The 22961-nt window shown below is 44.4% G+C and overlaps 1 protein-coding gene across 4 annotated transcripts in view; it reads left to right on the plus strand.

The window, feature by feature from the left end:
* Nucleotides 1-22961, plus strand: part of RAD21L1 (RAD21 cohesin complex component like 1) — a 775557-nt gene that overhangs the window by 669379 nt on the left and 83217 nt on the right. For 2 of the 4 annotated variants that reach the window (XM_029611932.1, XM_029611931.1), the window contains exon 11: nt 2414-2532. The exons of 1 other annotated variant lie outside the window; for it this stretch is intronic. In XM_029611932.1, coding sequence (XP_029467792.1) covers nt 2414-2532 — 119 coding nt within the window. Of the gene's footprint in view, nt 1-2413; nt 2533-14054; nt 14213-22961 lie in introns of those variants that run through there. One more of the 4 variants, XM_029611934.1, reaches the window with a different exon arrangement.

The following is a 22961-nucleotide window of genomic DNA, read 5'->3' on the forward strand; positions in this document are numbered from 1 at the left end:
TCCCACCCTCATCCCTATAGAGTTGAAGTTCATCTATAGAAAGTCGATTGAGGAAACTCGGGCAGGGCTGGTGCATGGGAACTCCTGTGCATGCTCAGAAAGATTTCCTTTTGAGCTCTGAGAGAGTATGTCCAAACTGGTGCTGTTGGATGACGTCACCCACTTGTGTGGCTGATTAGTCCTGCTGTCTACGGAGAACACTTGTTACAGGTAAGCAACTTTGCTTTCTTTTCTTACATACTTCTTCTCCATCATACCCTCTGGTCCCATCATGCCCCCCTTCTCTCCTCCTATATCAGGTCTTTCCCCTTATAACTAGGTGAGGAAGGGTCAGGATGTGGATAAATTGGGACAAGGTATGACTCTGCCCACCGCTTTTTCCCCCAAAGGACACCCATAACATCCTTGCTCCTCCCCAGTCTGCTCCCAGCTGCAATCATTGTTCCTGGGCCCAGGCAATGCTATTGCTTCCTCACCAGAAGGAGCATTGAAAAGAAGATGGACCGCTTGCACTCAGGCTTCACCTTTGCTGTGCCCACTCTCTTCTTCCTCTGGGGGCTGCTGCATGCACCACGCCACATGTGCCACTTCTGGTCCCTTGTTCTCCCTTCTCTTGCTCTCTCATGCACCACTATGCGCTCATCCTCTGACCAGACTCTGTCAGGCTCCTCATGCACCAATTTTTCCCCCTCTTGCATCTTCTGTAAACATGAGTTCACAACTATAAAATGTTACATGTACCAGAGATCCAGTATCTCCTGATTGGTGCCTAGACTGAATGTCACCTGGTCCTGTGTGCCTTCACTTGCCAAGAATAGTTAAGTAAGAGCTCAGATGGCAAATTATGTAAATCACGAGATTATACACACTGTGATGCTCAATACTGCATAAAATGATGCAGTTGCATAATTCCCCAGGGTGTATGTTTCATAAAACCTACCTAATGGAAGAATAATGATTTTTGCTGTTAGGCGTAGTTATCTCAAAAGCTCCCTTCTCCTCCTCCCTAATATATGGAATCATGAAGGTTTGTGGTAAAGCTAGCATCCTTTATGGATTCCAATTAAAGTACCTTCTTGTTTCACTATTATATAGGATCTTTGAGCAATTTTACTGTCAGGCTACAAAATTTGAATTTGGATTTGTAGAAATGTATTTGCCAACTAGTGTAGATTTTGGAGAAAACTGAATTTGTTACAAGTTATTTGTATTTTGTTGTCATTCAAGTTTAATTAGATCACATTTATTTATTTAACATATTTATGTTTCACTTATAACAAAGTGGTGCTAAGCGAATTACAATATAAATCCTAAAATACAGCAACCATAAAAACATACAGTTAAAACGCTTTATCAAAGGTAAACATATGTCAATCAATTAAAATGACTGTCAATCACTGCCTTTATTTCCTGCCATAACGTGGAGAGGAAATATTACCAGAAGTGTCAGTAAACATTTAAATACATCCTCGTACTATATGAATGTTTTTGTCATGAACACTTCTGCAGCACTAGTGCAGTGTTTCTCAACCTTTTGGTTGCCAGGGACTGGTTGGCCTACCACCTAAACTGACATGGGGCTTCATTTACTAAGCACTTTTCCCATAGACACAGAGTGGGAGAAAAGTCTTAGTAAATTGGGCTCATGGGGTAGAATTGGGGGAGACTCATGAAGAGCTGAAGAGGAATTCTCTCCTATAGCTGAGGAGCCTGGACTAGAGTGCAGGGTGGGGAGTAGATGTGCCTCCCCCTCAACCCAATCACACTCTAATATTTTAAATTACAAGATTTATGATAAAGGGCTGTATCTTCTGGCAGATGGAAAAAATCATGACTCCTCATTCTGGAAGATAATGTAGCCAGGGGCTAAAAATACTTCCCTTGGAGGAGGAGGGGAGTTGTTGCTGTCCCTTTAAGGGGCCTGGTGCTTTCAGCAGTCTATTGTTGCATAGCCAGCAACCCCCTGCATTTTTTTTTGTTTATTTATAGGGCTGGAGCAGGTCAGTCTGGGGCTCAGCTGAACCCAATATTCATGTTTAGCCTGCCAGTGTCAGCAGTAGTGAAGAGCTAGAGAGTGCCAACAGTCTGTCTCAATACCCGGAAGCATTAGCATTATGTGGCTTGAGTGAAACCACTACCAGGACATTTTGACCCAGTGGTTTAGGGAAGTAGAGAATGTCCAACTACCAGGTGGGAGCGAATACCTGTGCAGCTGCAGAGAGTGGCTGCAATGAAGGTCTACTTCCTTCTGCAATGACTGCCACTTTGTGGACTGGCAAAAATGCTGCCAAGCCAGGGTCTTCTGCTGGCCTATGGGCCATTGGTTGAAAAACACTGCTCTAGTTATCCAGTCTTATGGCCACCCCAAAGACCTACAAGAATCCTTTTTCAGTTCGCTTTCTTGTTGGTACAGAAATGACAGTTTTAGAGGAGTCAAGTTACCTGCAACAATCACAAGAAATGGATGAACCCTCTGTATTGGTATTTGAAAACAGCAGGGAGAAAGAAGCATCTCAGGCTGATGAAAATCTGGTAAGCATAGAATAGCTATGGGAGGGAATAAATAATCTGTGTACTTCATATGTTTTCAGAGATACAGAGCTTGGACTGGAATTCCTGTGCTTCCTACTAAGTTTTAACCTTAAAATTAATAAAGCAGGAAAAAATTACAAATATAAGATAGGACTTTGCTAAGCCAGCTGCTCTTTCTCCTCCTTATTTTTACGTTGTAGAACTCATTTTTATTTGTATTTTAAATTTTATTGCTATATTACTGTATTAGTCCAGGAAAAAAATGGATTGCTTGCAGATTGTTTAAGCAACTTGAGAATTAGTCAAAGATGAAGATGTATATGATAACTCAGGACCTTCTTCAGACCTATCTGATTCAGACTTACTTTTTATATTCTTTAGACCAGTGGTTCCCAACCCTGTCCTGGGGACCTTCCAGCCAGTCAGGTTTTCAGGATATCCACAATGAATATGTGTGAGAGAAAATCTGCATGTTATGGAGGCAGTGCATATTCTCTCACGCATATTCATTGTGGATATCCTAAAAACCTGACTTTACAGAGCCATATGAACAAGTGTCAGATGTAACATTCCATATGGCATGTATTAGTCTGTCACAATATGTATGACATCATTTGTGGCATATTAAATTGATCTCTTTTATAGTCATAAAGGAATAATGTTTAATAGTGGGTGATATCACAGTTTGATTTTTCAAGCCCAGTTTTTCTGCATTAAACAATAGCCTCCTCAGTATACAAGTTTTTTAGTTTTTTTGTTTTATGCGTGAAGGGTGCAGTTCCAGCATTCTTTGATGTATTATTACTGTTAAGGAACACAGTTACCACCTGTGGTTACAATTTAGAAATCGCATTTGTTTTAAAATAGTCCTGAATAGCCTCAACATTCAAAGATTTTAGTCTATGTAAGTTAGCCGGATAATAGTTATCTGGCAAACGTACAAGGGATATGCAGCAGAACGGCTATGTTGCTGAATATCCGTGTATAAATCCCTGCTTGGATGATGACAAGCCCTTTATTAAAATGCCCGACTCTGGCTGAGTTTCGCTCCCTTGCACAGAGCTGCCTCAGGGGCAATTCCCCGCGGGGAGAGGCTCAGGCACTGCGAGCAGTTGTTATGTACAGAACGTTTTTTACTTCAAAGCTGCTATCACGTAGCAATACTATGCTGTTAAGAGAAAGTCTATGTGTTTGAGTGGGAATTCATCTGCACTAAAGGCATAATCAATGCGACATTTTCCTCATTGACCAAATCAAGTCCTGGTAAAATGAATTGCCCCTGAGGCAGCTCTGTGCAAGGGAGCGAAACTCGGCCAGAGTCGGGCATTTTAATAAAGGGCTTGTCATCATCCGATTCCTATTGTCGTCACTGTTATACAGCTCACTGGATCGGCTACCGCTTTGTTTTTTGGGTAAATCCCTGCTTGGCCAGATAAGTTATCTCAGGCTAAGTTAGGCTTGCTCTGTGGCAGGTCTAACTTATCCAATTAACTTAACCTGATAAGGTCAAATATTGGCACATATCCAGATAACTTAACTGAATAAGTAGTCCCACCCCTTGCCTGCCTGCAAGATATCCGACTACGTACTTAACCAGATAAGTGGTGACCACTGAACATAGCCAGATATTCAGCGGCTGACACTTGCTGGATAAGTCCCTACTTATTTGATTAAGTAGTGCTAAATATCAGCCTCTTTATTTTTAATATAGTTCTGCAGTAGTGAAAATGATACTACAGAAATGTTATTCATGCACTGAGATCACTGCATTCCCTACAGTGATAGCAGCCCAGTTGCTACATTTTCTATGAAGAGAAGAAGTTCATGTTACACACATTGGGGTCATGTGAATGCGCTTGGTATTGAATGGATGGATTTTTCCTTAGCTTTCTGGAAAAAGTACAAGTCTTTTAGTGCCGACTTACTGTAGTTACTGTGTTGCTACAGCTCCACTGTTCCAGTCATTTCATTTTTGTCTGCTGAGACTATTTGCCTAAAATCCCCTAGATCACTCTAGAGGGGTTTCTTTTGGAATTTTGTAAGTTTTCTTTTTTCTTTATTATTCCACTGAATTGGCCATACTAGGAGACCACACAGCTGAACTTATACACATGTTTGGATCATTTTTGTGAAAAAGAAAATTTCCTCTGTTGATTTTTCTTAACATATCCAAGAAACAAGTTCCATTTCCAGCTGCTGTGCAGCCTCCCCTCCACCAGAGGACTCCAGTGAGCCCGGATCCGAATTGCACACTCCTATATGTCGCTAGTTTCTTGCCTCAGCCAGTTATATAGCCTCTGTACCACCAGGGACCTCCATGAGATCACGCCCCTGGCTGGCCCAGACCTCAGTCCTATTTAACCCTGTCTAACCTCTGCCTCAGTGTTTTGGCTAGAGGATTGAAATGAAGAAATAAAGAAAAACGTGTATGGGGGTAACTTTGGTGTGGCGGTTACTACCATTAACCAATAAGCTTTCATATTGTAGGTGCAACTTTAACAGTAGGGAGAAAAGAGGAAAAAGGGAATTAGATTCAGACAGCAACCAACAAGGACACTGAAGTTAACGGTCTGGGAGAACAAATAAGCATGAGAGTAACTTGCTGGTGCAGCTGTTACTACCCTTAACTAAAAAGCCTTATACTTTCATTGCAACTCCAACATTGCTCTCTGCTTCAACAGCAAGAGGTAATGGGGAATTTGACTCAGATAGCAATCAACAAGGGCCCTGACTTTGACAGTCTGGGAAACTAAGTATGGAGGTGACCTGTATAGCACGGCAGATGCTACCATAAGCTTGCTATGTAGACTGGATGGAATTTTCTGCCGTCATTTCTATGTTACTGTTCCGCTCCTTGTTCTAGTCACTACTACCTTGCAGCCTTTCTTTGTTCTCAGGTCCTTCTGATTTCTAATTTGCCTTGTTTTGTCTTGAGGCCTCTGGCCCTCCGTTCCTGGTCTGCTTTATGGCTTCCTGGCCTTTTGCTCTGTCTGGTCTACCCTGAGTCCTCCCTAGGTCTCTTCCGGATTCTAGGCCTCTCTCTGTTCCGTGGCCTCTGGCCTAGCCCTGAGGCCTCCCTAGGTCTCTTTTTTGATACTAGGCCTCTGTCTGCCTTTCTCCTCAGGGACTTCTTGCCTACACTGCCTTCGGGCTTTATGTTTCATGGTCTGTGTTGTCCTTGTCCTGTCCCGGCTGAGTTCTGTGTTCCAGTCTGTCCTTGAGTTCCTGAGTTCACCCTTTCTCCCACGGGCCTCCAGTGTTCCAGTTCACTCTTGCCTCCACTCATCTCCAATCTGTTCCTGTGTTCCAGTTCACTTTTACCTCCACCCAACTTCAGCCTATGCCAGTGTTCTAGTTCACTCTTACCTCAACTCAGCTCAAGTCTGTTCATTTTGTTCCATTTCACTCTTACCTCCACGCTGTTCCTGTATTCCAGTTCACTCGTACCTCCACACAACTCCACTCCAGCCTGAACTCCGTTTCTGAGCTCCAGCCCTGTCTGCACATCACCCCTTGCTCCAGCCTTACCGGTCTGCCCAACCTAACTTTAGTCTTGTTGTAAACTGTGAGGTTTGGGTGGACCCTTGGACACTGTGGCAGCTGACCACGCCCACGGGGGGAAGTCCCGTGAGGGGCCATAGGTCAGGCTTAGCTCAGGACACACAAACACAGAGTTTGATCTTTTATTAGACTGTGTAAGGAAGCCACCAGAGGTGGCAGTAGTGAGCAGCTGGAATAGCCCGGCAGGGCTGGCATCCCTCAGGTGCTGGAACAGCGACTTCTCCAGTAGCAGTGCTGTAGTGGAAAGAACTGAGAGAATGAGTACAGTGGAGAATATACAAGACCCCAGTATGGAGATCCCCAGGGTAGGGAGAGCAGACCCTCGAGGAGCGAGTATCTGAACCCTGAGAGCTGGGAGGCTTGCAGATGATGTACTCACGCAGCGGTTCCACGGAGATGGCATTGGGGCTGGAACGGAGGCAGGCCCTCGAGAAGCGAGTGCCTGGTTCCAGGGAACAGCTCTGAGGTGAAGATGGTAGTACTCACTGATGTTGAAGGTTAGCAAATCCTTCCAGGCAGAAGAGAAGGTAGGAGTAGGCAGCGAGTCAGGGAACATGGGCCCTTGAGGAGCGAGTACCGGTTTCCTGAAAGCGACCTGAAAAGCAAGTGAAGCCCCCGAGGAGCGGGTAGCCCGTTAGCGTTAGAGAGTCCAATAGTGATTGGAGAGGCAGAGTAACTGGGTACGGAGAGCGAATTCCATCTGTAGGATTCCCATAGGATAACCCTTGCTAACTCAAAAGCTGGGAAACATTGTAGGCTTTAAATATCCGGGCATCGTGATGTCATCACGGGGGAATGCCCCAGAGGTTTGCGCCAAGTAGGAAATAAGAAGGGCTGTGCAGCGCGCGCGCCCTATGGTACAAGCAGAGCATGGCGGGAGGCAGCGCCCAAACCGGTTTGGGACGCCGGAGAGGACGGCAAGCAGATGCCGCAGCAGCCAGGCGTCCATCCGCAGCATGAGGAGGGCAAACAAAGAGAGGTAGGCGGAGTGAAGCAGTCGGAAAGAGACGGTTGCAACAAGTCTGCTTTGCCATCTTGTGACAACCTGGAGGTGGTATCCACTACCCTTCCCCAACTCCGAACCCTCAACAAAAGTTTAATCGATTCACATCTACTCGTTCAAGACCTCTCATGATCTTAAAGACCTACTTGCATTTGTTTCTGAGGGGGAGGAGGGGAGGTTCAGCAGGAACCTCTGCCAGTGACCAAAAGTTGACTCTTCCACATGCAGAAAAGCACAGAGGAGGAGAGCAGATGCCCCTGCTACTGTGGCAGACCATCTGCCTGCAGCACCAACCAACATTTGGGATTTCTAGGTGGCCAGCTTCCACAACCTTGCACTATCCCTTGCACCTATACCACCAAGAAGCCCTCAGGGCTGAGTGGGTGAGAACAAGTGAGGAAGCTAGTCAGTGTTACTAAATACATGCAGTCAGCACAGATCATACTCACCGGGCGTTAGCAGCGGTGTGCCACAGAGACTGGTCCTTGAATCGGTTCGTTTCAACATTTTTGTGACCAATATTGCAGATGGATTTTTCTTTTTACTGATGATATCAAAATCTGCAGCAGGGTAATAACCAGGAAGGTATGGAAAACATGAGGAAGCTTGAGGAATAAGAATATAAGAACATGCCATACTGGGTCAGACTAAGGGTCCATCAAGCCCAGCATCCTGTTTCCAACAGTGGCCAATCCAGGCCATAAGAACCTGGCAAGTTCCCAAAAAATCAGTCTATGTCATGTTACTGTTGCTAGTAATAGCAGTGGCTATTTTCTAAGTTAACTTAATTAATAGTAGATAATGGACTTCTTCTCCAAGAACTTAACCAATCCTTTTTTAAACCAAGCTACACTAACTTCACTAAACACATGCCCTGGCAACAAATTCCAGAGTTTAATTGTGCATTGAGTGAATTTTTCTCCGATTAGTATTAAATGTGCCACACGCTAACTTCATGGAGTGCCCCCTAGTCCTTCTATTATCTAAAAGAGTAAATAACCGATTCACATTTACCCGTTCTAGACCTCTCATGATATTAAACACCTCTATCATATCTCCCCTCAGTCATCTCTTCTCCAAGCTGAAATGTTCTAACCTCTTTACTCTTTCCTCAAAGGGGAGCTGTTCCATCCCCTTTATCATTTGGGTCGCCCTTCTCTGTACCTTCTCCATCACAACTATATCTTTTTTGAGATGCGGCGACCAGAATTGTACACAGTATTCAAGGTGTGATCTCACCATGGAGTGATACAGAGGCATTATGACATTTTCCGTTTTATTCACCATTCCCTTTCTAATAATTCCCAACATTCTGTTTGCATTTTTGAATGCCGCAGCACACTGAACCAACAATTTCAATGTGTTATCCACTATGACGCCTAGATCTCTTTCTTGGGTGGTAGCTCCTAATATAGAACCTAACATTGTGTAACTATATGCATCACTTTGCACTTAACCACATTAAATTTCATCTGCCATTTGGATGCCCAATTTTCCAGTCTCACAAGGTCTTCCTGAAATTTATCACAATCTGCTTGTGATTTAACTACTCTGAATGATTTTGTATAATCTGCAAATTTGTTTACCTCACTCATCGTATTTCTTTCCAGATCATTTTTAAATATATTGAAAAGTACAGGTCCCAATATAAATCTCTGAGGCACTCCACTGCCCACTCCCTTCCACTGAGAAAATTGTTCTTTTAATCCGACTCTCTGTTACCTGTTTTTTAGCCAGTTTGTAATCCACAAAAGGATATCGCCACTTATCCCATGACTTTTTACTTTTCCAAAAGCCTTTCATGAGGAACTTTGTCAAACGCCTTCTGAAAATCCAAACACACTACATCTACCGGTTCACCTTTATCCACATGTTTATTGACTCCTTCAAAAAAGTGAAGCAGATTTGTGAGGCAAGACTTGCCCTGGGTAAAGCCATGCTGACTTTGTTCCATTAAACCATGTCTTTCTATATGTTCTGTGATTTTGATCTTTAGAACACTTTCCACTATTTTTCCTGGCACTGAAGTCAGGCTACCTGGTCTGTAGTTTCCCAGATTGCCCCTGGAGCCGTTTTTAAATATTGGGGTTACATTAGCCACTCTCCAGTCTTCAGGTACAATGGATGATTTTAATGATAGGTTACAAATTTTTACTAATAGGTCTGAAATTTCATTTTTTAGTTCCTTCAGAACTCTGAGGTGTATACCATCCGGTCCAGTTGATTTACTACTCTTCAGTTTGTCAATCAGATCTACCACATCTTCTAGGTTCACCGTGATTTGGTTCAGTCCATCTGAATCATTACCCATGAAAACCTTCTCCAGTATAGGTACTTTCCCTACATCCTCTTCAGTAAACACCGAAGCAAAGAAATCATTTAATCTTTCCGCGATGGCCTTATCTTCTCTAAGTGCCCCTTTAACCCCTCGATCATCTAACGGTCCAAATGACTCCCTCACAGGCTTTCTGCTTCAGATATATTTTTTATATATCCAACTTCTTTTCAAATTCTCTCTTAGCCTGTCTTATCAATGTCTTACATTTAACTTGCCAACGCTTATGCATTATCCTATTTTCTTCTGTTGGATCCTTCTTCCAATTTTTGAATGAAGATCTTTTGGCTAAAATAGCTTCTTTCACCTCCCCTTTTAACCATGCCGGTAATTGTTTTGCCTTCTTTCCACCTTTTTTAATGTGTGGAATACATCTGGACTGTGCTTCTAGGATGGTATTTTTTAACAATGACCATGCCTCTTGCACACTTTTTACCTTTGTAGCTGCTCCTTTCAGTTTTTACAATTTTTCTCATTTTATCAAAGTTTCCCTTTTGAAAGTTTAGCCAGGAAGATGGTGGTGCCCCAGAGCCTGAGGAAGAAACTTCTGAAATGGGCTCATGGCTCCCGCTTAGCCGGTCACCCTGGGCAATTCCGTATGCTATCCACTTTACAGCATTATTACTGGTGGCCGGTCACCCCTGGGGCATCCTCCAGCCTTTACCAGCTCCAGAGGAACCTTGGACACACATCGCGACGGATTTTGTTGTTGATCTTCCCATCTCAAGCGGGAACAACACCATATGGGTCACAGTTGATCGCTTCTCAAAAATGGCGCACTTTGTGGCCTTGCCAGGGTTGCCATCTGCCCCAGAATTAGCCAAGCTATTTATATAACACATAGTATGCCTGCATGGCATGCCAAAGCATATCCTATCGGATAGGGGAATGCAGTGCATGGCTAAGTTCTGGCGAGCCCTCTGTAAAAAATTCGACATTTCTTTAGACCTAATGTCAGCATACCATCCATAGTCCAATGGTCAATCTGAGAGAACCAATCACACACTTAAGCAGTTCCTTCGCTCCTACGTCAACTCTCGACAAAGCGACTGGGCAGAACTACTTCCTTGGGCAGATTTTGCCTTGAACTCACATCCCTCAGCTGCTACTGGGTCTACACCTTTTCAAATTGTGTATGGTCGTCAGCCATTACCTCCTTTACCAATACCTCTGTCGGTGCCATCACCTGCAGCCCAGGCTTCGGCTGAAGAACTCTATCGACTCTGGAATCAGACCAAGGGCCTCCTTCAAAAAGCGGGTCAACGGGCCAAGAAATGTTATGACGCTCACCACAGAGCACCACCACAGTTCCAACCAGGAGACAAAGTCTGGCTCAGCACCAAGTTCCTCCATCTCTAACTGCCATCTGTACGATTCACCCCACGCTATATCGGGCCCTTCTCCATATCACGTCGTCTGGGACCAGTAACTTACATCCTACACTTACCTTCTTCCATGAAGATACATAATGCTTTCCACATATCTCTCTTGAAGCCACTTGTCCTCTCCGAGTTTTCTACCAAGATTCCGGATCCTCAACCTCTTGATGCCGAGGAGGATATTACATGCCAAGTGGAGGACATTCTTGTTATTCGCAAACGTGGGAAGCACTGGGAGTACCTCATATCCTGGGAAGGATATGGGCCAGAAGAAAATACCTGGGAGCCTGCTAAAAATATCTTTGACAAAGATTTATTACATCAATTTAATCTAACTCATCCTAGGAAGCCGAAACCCCTCGGAGGCGCCCTAAGAAGGGGGGGGGTACTGTTGCGTCCGTCAGTCGTAGCCGGCTGCGACCTCTGTTGCTCACCTCCTTTTTGCCTGCATCAGTAATTCTCAGACAGTTGGCGACCTCTGCCTCTCCATGCCACTCTCCTCAGCGTTCCTGGGACAGCGTGGGCAATCCTGTCTGCCATATTGAATCGGGTATTACCTAAGGCACGCGCTCGCCAGGCCCCATCTTAAACACGTCATGGCGGGAACCTCGGGAGCGTCCCCTCCACATGACGTCATCTGCCTGCGTGTATTTGAACCAGCTGGTTCAAGCTACCTACATGTTAGCAAGGACTTCCTTCCTGCTGAATTCCACTTCTTCGGAGACGTTTGCTTCGCTACGCTGAACTCATTCCTGACCAGAGACTTGACTGCTTTAGGTACCCACTCCTCGGGGACCTTGTCACGTTCTGGCTATCCGCTCCCCAGAGGGCCTCTCGCCTGGAATCTCTCTACTCCTACTTCAGGCTTGTCTGGTTCAGCCTTGTGACTTCACAACCTTCTGCTGACGGAACCTCCGGTGTACCCGTGCCTCGGGCCACTACTGCGATCGCCTCAGCAACCTTCCTTGCACACTTCAGAGTGAGTACCATCTGCTCTACTCTCAACATTTCTCCTGTGATCCTCGGCGTATCCTGCGCTGCGGGCTACTACCGGATCCTTCAGGAGATTCCAGCAAAGGAGGGATTCCCCGGCATACCGCGCTCCGCGGACCACTACTGGGAATATCATCTACGAGCCATCCATATCTATGGACTGGTGTCTATCTATCCCACTTGGAGGGATTCTCTATATTTCAGTATAATAAAATCTATTACTGTTGTGTCAGTCTCAGCTAGGCCACGCCTGTCGTGGTGAGTCCCCACAGGCCTCCTCCCTGTGGATGGAGGTCAGCTCTCACCCCATCAAGGGTCTACAAATATACCAGAATATAATAGACCTTGCAACTGACACCTAGCATGATAAAAATTGATGACACCTAATATCTATGAAAATGGGCATCATTTAAATATTCAGACTTGGTTAAATGATTGGTAGCAGACCCATAATTAGGGCTGTGATTGGACAAATTATGTGTCAATAAGAATAATGATGAGATGTAAGAATGCTTGTCATCAGGGTTACATGTCCTGTTAATGAAAGATATTAGGGATGAGCCCCGGGGGCTGAGAGGAGAGTGGATGAATAGAGCAACGTTGCTATAGCCATGTAGAATTTAACGCTAATAAATATAAATATGAAGTGTTGCATAAATTTCTTTCTCCACTAAGAGAAGTGAAATTAACAGTTGCTCGATGAAGATATTTAACAACCAGGTTCCCCCCACAGCTGAGAATAGGCTGGGAGGTATTTTTGTTTGGATCATAAATCTTGTTATACGACAGATTCATTCACTTGATCTGAAGTTGGCCAGACCATATCAGTCCCATTACAATGACTTACCTAGATTTGTGTTTCATCAGGGTAGAAACTTGAGGGACCTTTTAGCGTCCTCTGAATTGAGTCCTGTTAGACTGTCTCCTTGTGGTCAGTGTCATGCCTGCTTTTTCTCTTGTTTACTTTCCATATTCGTACATCCAAAAACAAGAAATGTATACTACAGCCTCTGACTGTCATTCCACAGGAGTTATTATGTCATCTGTCCTGCCTTTTACTTTATAATGGGAAGTCTACTCATATGTTAAAAACTAGAATTTTTGAGCATTGTAGTTGTATCTGTCATTCCGTATTGAAAGCTCCTGTGGATGTCTATTGGTTACAAATGCACCATAATGTTTCAGACCTGAGATTCTTTGTTATCAAGGTGGCAATATATCACCTTCGTGATGAGAATTTTTCTATTTGATTTTACAATTGATGAACATGCTAAAAGAACAACATCATTTATGGTGAGATCTTATTTGTTTGTTATATTCTTTCTATTGATTGTAGCTATTTTCTGATTGTCCTTTAAATTGTTTATATCATTTATTTTATCAATAACTCTAAATAAAAAGTCCTAACACTCTCTATTGAATGCCGTTTCTGCATCCACTGCCACCAACAAAGAAGGTAGTGTCTGACATCTGGCCCACCATATCAAGTCCAGCACCCTTTGAATGTTATCTGCCCCCATCCTACCTGGTATAAACCTAGAATGATCATTGTGCACCAGGTATGGCAACAGAAACTCAAGACGGATGGCCAAGATTTTTGCCAAACGTTTAAGGTCTGTATTAATTAAAGATATCAGACAGTAAGAGTCACATAAAATGGTATCCTTCTTGTCATCCCTGCAACATTGTAATTGGAGGCCAAATTTTTATCTCCCAATAGTGAATTATATGTACACGTAAGCAAGGAAATCAATAAGATAGCAAAAGTTTGATACCCATCAATAACAGGGGCCTTCCCTATTTTCAACTCTTTTATTGCTTGGGAGACCTCCTGTAATTTCTTTATTTAGGAGCCTCTGTTGAGTGTTAGTTAAGCAGGGGAATGGGAAATCCGCAAGATAATTGTCCACTTCCAAATTCAGTATAGAGGTATCAGCACTATACAACTCTTCATAAAATTGCTTGAATCTATGCCTTAGCTGGGCAATATCATAAATAAATATCCAGCTTTATCTTTAATTTTAAATATTTGTCCCTGAGAAATCTGTGCCTGAGAGTCCTTGCTAATAATTTCTCCAACCTTTTTCCCATATTCAAAATATTTTTGTTTAGATATATTTAATTGCATAGAGATTTCAGCCTGTTGTATTTCCAATTTTTTAAGATTTTGTGGTCTGAGTCTTATGCAAATGTTATAAGTCCCGTTTCCTCCAATTGTAACCTATTTTTTGTATTCTCTTTCTTTTTATAGCTGGATCAAGATATTAAATGTCCCCGGACCACCGCTTTGAGGCAATCCCAAACTACTACAAAAGAAACTTCCCCGTTATCATTGGTGGCAGATATATTCTTGAATAACTGTCTCTAATTTCTTATACAATTCTTTATCATCAAATAAAGCATCATTCATCCTCCAAAATCTTCTCCCAGTATCATGTTGTTGCAGAGCAGTATCATATATAATTGAGGCATGATCTGACCTTGTGATAGATCTCATGTCAGTTGTATGCAGTCTAGAGGTTAATGTCTTATCTATCAAAAAAATATTATTTCTCAAGTAGGAATTGTGAGGATGAGAAAAAAAATGTATAATCCCTCTCCAATGCATATAGAAATCTCCATGCATCCAACACCCCCATTCTGGTAATCAGCAACTTCAGGCCAGTGACATTTTTTTTTTTGCCGCCGACCATGACCTCTTGAATTATCAAGATAGGGATTTAAAGTAATATTAAAATCTCCTCCAATTATCACCTGACCTTATGCTTTATTAACCCCTTTCCGGTCCACACAAAATATATTTGTCAGTGAGCCTATTGTATTGTGTTTTCTCGCCCTGAAAGGGGTTAAAAGCATATCAGAGATAGTTTGAAAAAAGGAATTTTGATCAGTATTAGGGCCATACTCATTTAGAAGTGTAAACGTTTCTGAAGGAGTAACCATTTTAATCAGAATATGTCTCCCATAGTCATCCTTGCTTAGTACTTGAAAATCCGCACATATATTTTTTGAAATCAAAATACCTACTCCCCCATAGTTATGTTTTAGGGAATTAGATGTCAAAAAGACTTTCAGGAAACCCTTACTGTTTAACAATCTTTCTTGCTTTCATCCTGCTAGACCAGTTATTACAAATGGGATTTCCCTCCTCCAAAGTAAATGCAGACAGGGCACACACCTTTTTCATGACCTCATTTGGATATAAAGGAACATGAGAACATAAGAACATGCCATACTGCATCAAACCAAGGGTCCATCAAGCCCAGCATCCTGTTTCCAACAGTGGGAAATCCAGGCCATAAGACCCTGGCAAGTACTAAAAAACTAAGGGGTGGATTTTCAAAGGGTTACACGCGTTATATTAGGCACGCGAATCCGAAAACCCGCTCCTGCGTGCGCCGAGCCTATTTTGCATAGGCCCAGCGACGCACACAAGCCCCGGGACGCGCGTATGTCCCGGGGCTTGAAAAAATGGGTGGGGAATGGGCGGGGCGGGGGTGGGACCGAGGCCTCCAGCACGGTAGTTGTGCCAGTGCGCGCAACCTATGCCTGCCCAGAGGCAGGCGCAACTTCGTCAATAAGGTCGGGGGGTTTAGATAGGGGTGGGGGGCGGGTTAGGGAGGGGAAGTTGGGGAGGCGGAGGGAACAGGGAAAGCCATCGGGGCTCCCCTTGGGCTCGGCGCGCGCAAGGTGCACAAATGTGCACCCCCCTTGCGCGCGCTGGACCCTGGATTTTATAACATGCGCGCGGCTACGCGCACATGTTTTAAAATCAGGCGTAGGTTTAAAAATCTGGCCCTAAGTCTATCCCATATTACTGTTGCTAGTTATAGCAGTGGCTATTTTCTTAGTCAACCTTAATTAATAGCAGGGTAATGACTTCTCCTCTAAGAACTTATCCAATCCTTTTTTAAACACAGCTATACTAATGGCACTAACCACATTCCTCTGGCATCAAATTCCAGAGTTTAATTGTGTGTTGTTGAAAAATAACTTTCTCCGCATTAGTTTTTTTTTAAATGTGCCACATGCTAACTTCATGGACTGCCCCCTAGTCCTTCTATTATCCGAAAGAGTAAATAACCGATTCACATTTACCCATTCTAGACCTCTCATGATTTTAAACACCTCTATCATATCCCCCCTCAGCCATCTCTTCTCCAAGCTGAAAAGTCCTAACCTCTTTAGTCTTTCCTCATAGGGGTGCTGTTCCATTCCCTTTATCATTTTGGTAGCCCTTCTCTGTACCTTCTCCATCTCAATTATATCTTTTTTGAGATGCGGCGACCAGAATTGTACACAGTATTCAAGGTGCGGTCTCACCATGGAGCGATACAGAGGCATTATGACATTTTCTGTTTTATTCACCATTCCCTTTCTAATAATTCCCAAAATTCTGTTTGCTTTTTTGACTGCCACAGCACACTGAACCGACGATTTCAATGTGTTATCCACTATGACGCCTAGATCTCTTTCTTGAGTGGTAGCTCTTAATATGGAACCTAACATTGTGTAACTATAGCAAGGGTTAATTTTCCCTATATGCATCACCTTGCACTTATCCACATTAAATTTCATCTGCCATTTTGATGCCCAATTTTCCAGTCTCACAAGGTCTTCCTGCAATTTATCACAATCTGCTTGTGATTTAACTACTCTGAATAATTTTGTATCATCTCCAAATTTGATTATCTCACTCGTTGTATTTCTTTCCAGATCATTTATAAATATATTGAAAAGTACAGATCCCAATACAGATCCCTGAGGCATTCCACTGCCCACTCCCACTGAAAAATTGTCCATTTAATCCTACTCTCTGTTTCTTGTCTTTTAGCCAGTTTGTAATCCACAAAAGTATATTGCTACCTATCCCATGACACTTTACTTTTCCTAGAAGCCTCTCATGAGGAACTTTGTCAAACGCCTTCTGAAAATCCAAGTACACTACATCTACCGGTTCACCTTTATCCACATGTTTATTGACTCCTTCAAAAAAGTGAAGCAGATTTGTGAGGCAAGACTTGCCTTGGGTAAAGCCAAGCTGACTTTGTTCCATTAAACCACGTCTTTCTATATGTTCTGTGATTTTGATGTTTAGAATACTTTCCACTATTTTTCCTGGCACTGAAATCAGGCTAACCGGTCTTGTTTCCCGGATCGCCCCTGGAGCCCTTTTTAAATATTGGGGTTTACATTAGCTATCCTCCAGTCTTCAGGTACAATGGATGATTTTAATGATAGGTTACAAATTTTACTAATAGGTCTGAAATTTCATTTTTCAGTTCCTTCAGAACTCTGGGGTGTATACCATACAGTCCAGGTGACTTACTACTCGTCAGTTTGTCAAACAGGCCTACCACATCTTCTCGGTTCACTGTGACTTGCTTCAGTCCATCTGAATCATTACCGATGAAACCTTCTCCGGTACGGGTATCTCCCCAACATCCTCTTCAGTAAACACCGAAGCAAAGAACTCATTTAATCTTTCCGCGATGGCCTTATTTTCTCTAAGTGCCCCTTTTAATCCCTCAATCATCTAATGGTCCAACGACTCCCTCACAGGCTTTCTGCTTCGGATATATTTTTTAATTTGCTTTATTAATTATTTACTGTGAGTTTTGCCTCTACGGCCAACTTCTTTTCAAATTCTCTCTTAGCCTGTTCCTATCAATGTCTCACATTTAACTTGCCAACTCTTATGCATTATCCTATTTTCTTCTGTTGGATCCTTCTTCCAAATTTTTGAATGAAGATCTTTTGGCTTTAAAAAGCTTCTTTCACCATCACCTTTTAACCATGCCGGTAATCGTTTGCCTTCCTTCCACCTTTCTTAATGTGTGGAATACATCTGGACTGTGCTTCTAGGATGTATTTTTTTAACAATGACCACACCTCTGCACATTTGTTAACTTTGTAACTGCTCCTTTCATTTTCTTCTAACTATTTTTCTCGTTTTATCAAAGCCAGTAGTCCTCTGTCTCCAGCAAAACTACAGGCAAGCTCCCTTGACTACAACCTCTTCTAAGGCTGATGGAGCATGCTTTGGTGAAAGCACTTGTTTGCTAGTCAGGAGTAATGTGACCTTTAAGGTGGTTACCTTTGCAGCTATGGCTAGAAGTAGGCAAGGCTTCCCCTGCATTGCTCCCCCTTGAGTAATTATTGCTGTAGCTATGAAGTGGGCAGGTTAGCCCTCCATGCTTCCCTTGAATTATTGATGCTGTGCCTAGGAAGCAGGCAGATTAGCCCTGCATGCTCCCCTTGGAATGATTAATGCTATGGCTATGAAGCAGGCAGGTTAGCCCTACATGCTTCATTTGTACAATTGATGCTATGACTATAAAGCAGACAGGGTCAGCCTTGCATGCTCCTCTTGAAGGTTAAAGCTTTGGCTATAAAGCAAGCAGGTGGCAGGTTGGCAGGCTCCCCCTTAAGAGGTGGAGAGGCAGTGTTGCTCCTGGACCAGACAGCCACCAAAGTTTGATTTCTCCCCTCCCAGCAAGGTTTTCTCCCAGAACCTACCCTGGGGGAACCCTGGAAGTTATAATCCTAGTTCTAGGGAATAACCCAGGCCCTCAGGCAGGTCTGTGGAGCCTCTAGAGAGCAGTTCCTTGATAATGGAACCTGGCAACCCTTGTTAAAAAAAAAAAAAAAGGAATGATGCTGCAATTATGCTCCTTCTCACTCTCTCTCCTCTTTCTGGCTGCATTTGTGTGTACTTCTTCTGTTTCACATTGTCTTTATTTAGCAGCTGAGTCTTAACTAGTTAAAATAAGTAGTATGTATGAGATCAATGTAATTCAAATAGCTCCATCCTAATAGCAAGCATGTTCACTCCTTTTAAAAGTGCTTTCAACTAACCTAATGGAAAACCACACAATTAAATCAGAATGTAGTCAGCTCACCTTTTTTTTTTTTTTTTTTTTAAGACTGGCATATGCCCAGCTGCAAGGCACACCTAAGAGCTGATTTGTTTTAGAGAATGTTGCATTTAGCTGTAGGCCACTCCTCCTTTGATGGTGACTGGCAATCACAGCTCCATCAGCCCTTAAGATGGCACGTGCAACTCGTAGTACTGCAGTGATTCAAACTCACTTAGCATGTGTTGTATTGAGCTTGGGATACTGCTGAGAAGGCTCCGGCTGTGAAGTTAAGCAAGGACCCAGCCTTGCGGAGGCCGCTGCCTCAAAGGTAAAAGTTAGGGCAGGACATCTCGAAGGCAAGAGCCATCATTGGATCCCTCAAGCTAGGTAAAAGTAATTGAGAGCCGGAGCTATTGGCCTGATCCAGGGCAGATACCACAGAATCTGAACAGTTCAGAACCAATCAGGCGAAAAGAATCTGGTTGTCCTGAGGGGCAATGCTACGGGCCAGCCCCAGGATGATATCCAAGGAAAGCCCCCTTTTAGTCCCCCAAAAGGCCCAAGAGGGGCTATAGGTTCCCCTGGCTGGAAACTCTTGCCCCAGAGCTTGAGGTTAAGCTACAAAGCTCAGTTGCAGGGCCCTGCGAGTTCTTGTCTCATAGGTCCCGGAAGAAGCAAACCCATCTTGCCTCCATAAGCAGCCACTGAGGGTGAATCCTAAACCCCTGTAAAGGGACTCAAGTCCGTCTTCCAGGTGTCCTGGAGGAAAAAAAGGAGCTAGCATTACATGTTGAAGACCTCTATATAATATGCCCTTTCCAGGGAAAGGGAACTGTCATCCCTCTTTTTTCTAGGATAACAGCGTGAGAAATTTCACTTGCTCCCGCAAATTCCCTTTGGCAATGGAAGGGGACCCTTTCCACCAGGGTAGCGAGAAATCATCAAGGATGCCCCCTGTATTTTCCCATTCCCTGTACATACCTGGATCAGCCCAGACTCCTGGGTTTTACCTCCCCTCCAGCAGGCGGAGACAGAGAAATATTTTGTGGACTCTGTTGTATACCCTTGAGGTGCCACCTAGAGTCTGTCAGTATTCTTCTGTCTCCAGCAGGTGGAAGAGGTGCTTTCCTTGAGTCTGGTGGTTTCCGTCAGGATTTAGATTTTCTCAGTCGGCACCAGTTGGATCCAGGGGAGTGGGAACTCTCCAACGAGGCTTTTCGTCTTCTGTGCAAGCGTTGGACCATGCCCTCCATGGATCTCATGGCGACGTACCGCAATGCCAAGGCTCCTCGATTCTTCAGTCGGTGACGAGAATTGGGAGCAGAAGGAGTAGATGCTCTGGTCCTGCCCTGGCCAAGGGACGTTCTGTTGTATGTCTTTCCACTGTGGCCATTGGTCGGAAAAATGCTGCGCCGCATCAAAGTTCATCCAGGCACAGTGATTCTAGTGGCTCCGGAATGGCCACGGCGTCCGTGGTTTGTGGATCTTCTGACTCTAGAAATCGACGGTCCGCTGAGATTTCGTCCGTCCCCAACTCTTTTGCGTCAGGGCCCCATCTGTTTCGGCTAGGTAGATTGCTTCTGTCTAGCAGTATGGCTTTTGAAAGGCAGAGGTTGAGAACGAGGGGTTACTCCCCTGTGGTTATCGCCACACTCTTGCATTCCCATAAAACCTCTACCTCCAGAGCCTACATTAGAGTTTGGGGAGTGTTTCAATCCTGGTGTTTGGATCGTAACATTCGTCCTTCCAGGGCCTCAATTCCGGAGGTAGTGGAATTTCTACAGGCGGGATTGTCCAAGGGTTTGGCCTTTAATTCCCTGTGAGTTCAGGTGGCGGCGTTAGGTTGTTTTCGAGGTAAGGTGCAGGGGGGTGGCTAGGTTTCTGAGAGGGGTTAAGCACTTGCGCCCTCCGGTTAAAAATCCCTGCCCTTCCTGGAAACTTAATTTAGTTCTCCGCACCCTTTGTATGGCTCCCTTTGAACCCCTGAAGCGTGTGACTCTGAAGGACCTCACTTTGAAAATTGTATTTCTAGTAGCTATTGCATCGGCGAAGTTGCGTTCATGCCTGCTCTTGCCCTCGCTCCACCCTCTCTACATCTGTGGTGACTCCCTTCGGGTCTGATGGACAGTTGCTGCCACGGCTTCTCCTCGCCGTTTCTTCCCGGAGTCCCCGGGCTGGCCTGATGCTGCGGATCCGCCCATGTTCCTGATGACGTAGGGCACGCTGTGCGCGCACTCCGAAGTTTGTACCAGCAAGGGGGCGAACCTCGGGGTCATCCCCCCATAGTGACGTCATCCGCTTCCAACATAAAAGGTCTTTGCTTACGCTTATGAATCGAGTTAGCAAGGGATTGATTGCGGGGATCATCTCGACCCACTTCATTCTCCGCTGCTCTGCCTCTTTGAACTTACCAGGGGTACCCGCTCCTCGGGGGCCCCGCTCTCTCCTCTTGTTTTCAGATTGCTAAGACGGGATCCAGTACTCGCTCTCGAGGGCCTACGTCCCTGAACGCTCAGAAGACTCCCTTTTGCCTGGAAGCGATCGCAGACGTGAACATGTGAGTTTCTATTCCAGTTGCATATAGGAACCGGTACTTGCTCCTCGAGGGCCCATGTTCCTAGAACTCTGAAGATTCTCTTCTGTCTAAGACGCTATCACAGGTATGGAGATCATGAGTTATTGTTGAATATGGAGGCATAGAACACACTTGAGGCAGCTTTCATGGCAGGCAGGAAGAGAGAAGGGCTGAGCCCTCACGAGGCTCTTCCTTTTATTGTACATTCATACAAAGGCAGATGATGTGTCATTACATGATTGGCTACTTTCCCATAGCAACAGACGAGTCCCTACACTATTGGTTTTGGCTCAGGGGGTGTGCACGGATCATATCATTGGCTGCTGAAATCTATACCTCCTGACTTTGTCCTGCCTCTGACTAGGGAACACCCAGCCCTACTTTCAGGCTATCAGGAATAATTATAAGCCAGAGAAATACATGACAGTCAGGTATCCTTTATTACAGATTGCAGATAGGAACCGGTACTGGCTCCTTGAGGGCCCATGTTTCTAAAACCCTCCAAAGACTCTCTTCTATTTCAGAAGTTATTTCATACACAGATATTGTGAGTTCTTATTTCAGTTTGCATATAGGAACCAGTACTCGCCTAGAGGCTCCTGTTCCTGAATATACTAACTATTCTCTATTGCCTAGAAACCATTACAGAGATAGATAATTGTGAGTTACCATTGCTCTATCAGAGCTGTCCCTGGAACCAGGTACTCGCTCCTCGAGGGCCTAACTCTCTCCAGCTACTGAGCCTTCTTATTAATCTATGTGAGTGTATCATCTACTTCTGGGTATGTATCCAGCATACCCTGTCTACTCACTATCTATGAGTCTCTCTCTACAGCTCAGCAAACCCGGAGATAGCAGTTCCAGGATCTGAGGGACTTCAGCCCTGCCGGGCACATCAGCTCATTACTGCCACCTCTGGTGGTTCTACCACCTGTCTAATAAAGAACTATCTGTGTCGGTCTCCATACTCCAGCCTAGCCGGTGGTCCCTCTCATGATATCCTCCTGAGGGCGCTGCCATCGGCCCAAGGATTCACCATTCTACATTAGAGTGCTCATCTCTCACACATCAAGAGCTAAGTACAACAAACTGCTACCTTGCAGTCTATCCTCTACTGTTGCTAACATCTCCTTCCTCAGGAAACTGTATCATAACCAATTGCTGCTTCTTAGCAGGAACCCATACAGGTGGCCAACATCTCTCTTCAGGGGAACTCTCGTATATCAGGTTGCCACTCTGTGAGGAGATCCATAACAGATACTAACTCCTCTCCTCTGGAAGAACAGATCTTATATGGTTGCTGACCTCTCCCCTCTGGGGAGCATCTCCATAACAGTTTGCCAACAGATTGCTAATCCTAGCAGCTCCTACAACAGATAGCTACTCCACAGTCCTAACCTGTAACAGATTGCTAATCCTAGCAGAGTCGCTATCAGATTGCTAGCTCCTCCCCTCTGGGGGAGCAAAGCTCAACAGGATTGCTAACTCCTCCCCTTGGGAGGAGCAAATCCTAACAGACTGCCAACTCCTAGCAGAAAAGATATCAAAAGATATCAGTCGCTAACAGATTGCTAACTCCTAGCAGAAAAGATAACAGGCGAGGCGTGTTTCAGAGCTCCAGGCTTTATCTTGCAGAGATCCTTTCTTAAGGATTTCGGAAGCAGTTGTTTCATTACGAACGGTTCCCTCCTTTCTCCCGAAGATGGTCTCTGCTTTTCATTTG

This window comes from Rhinatrema bivittatum, chromosome 8 (genome assembly GCF_901001135.1).
Source record: "Rhinatrema bivittatum chromosome 8, aRhiBiv1.1, whole genome shotgun sequence".
NCBI classification, from domain to species: Eukaryota; Metazoa; Chordata; class Amphibia; order Gymnophiona; family Rhinatrematidae; genus Rhinatrema; species Rhinatrema bivittatum.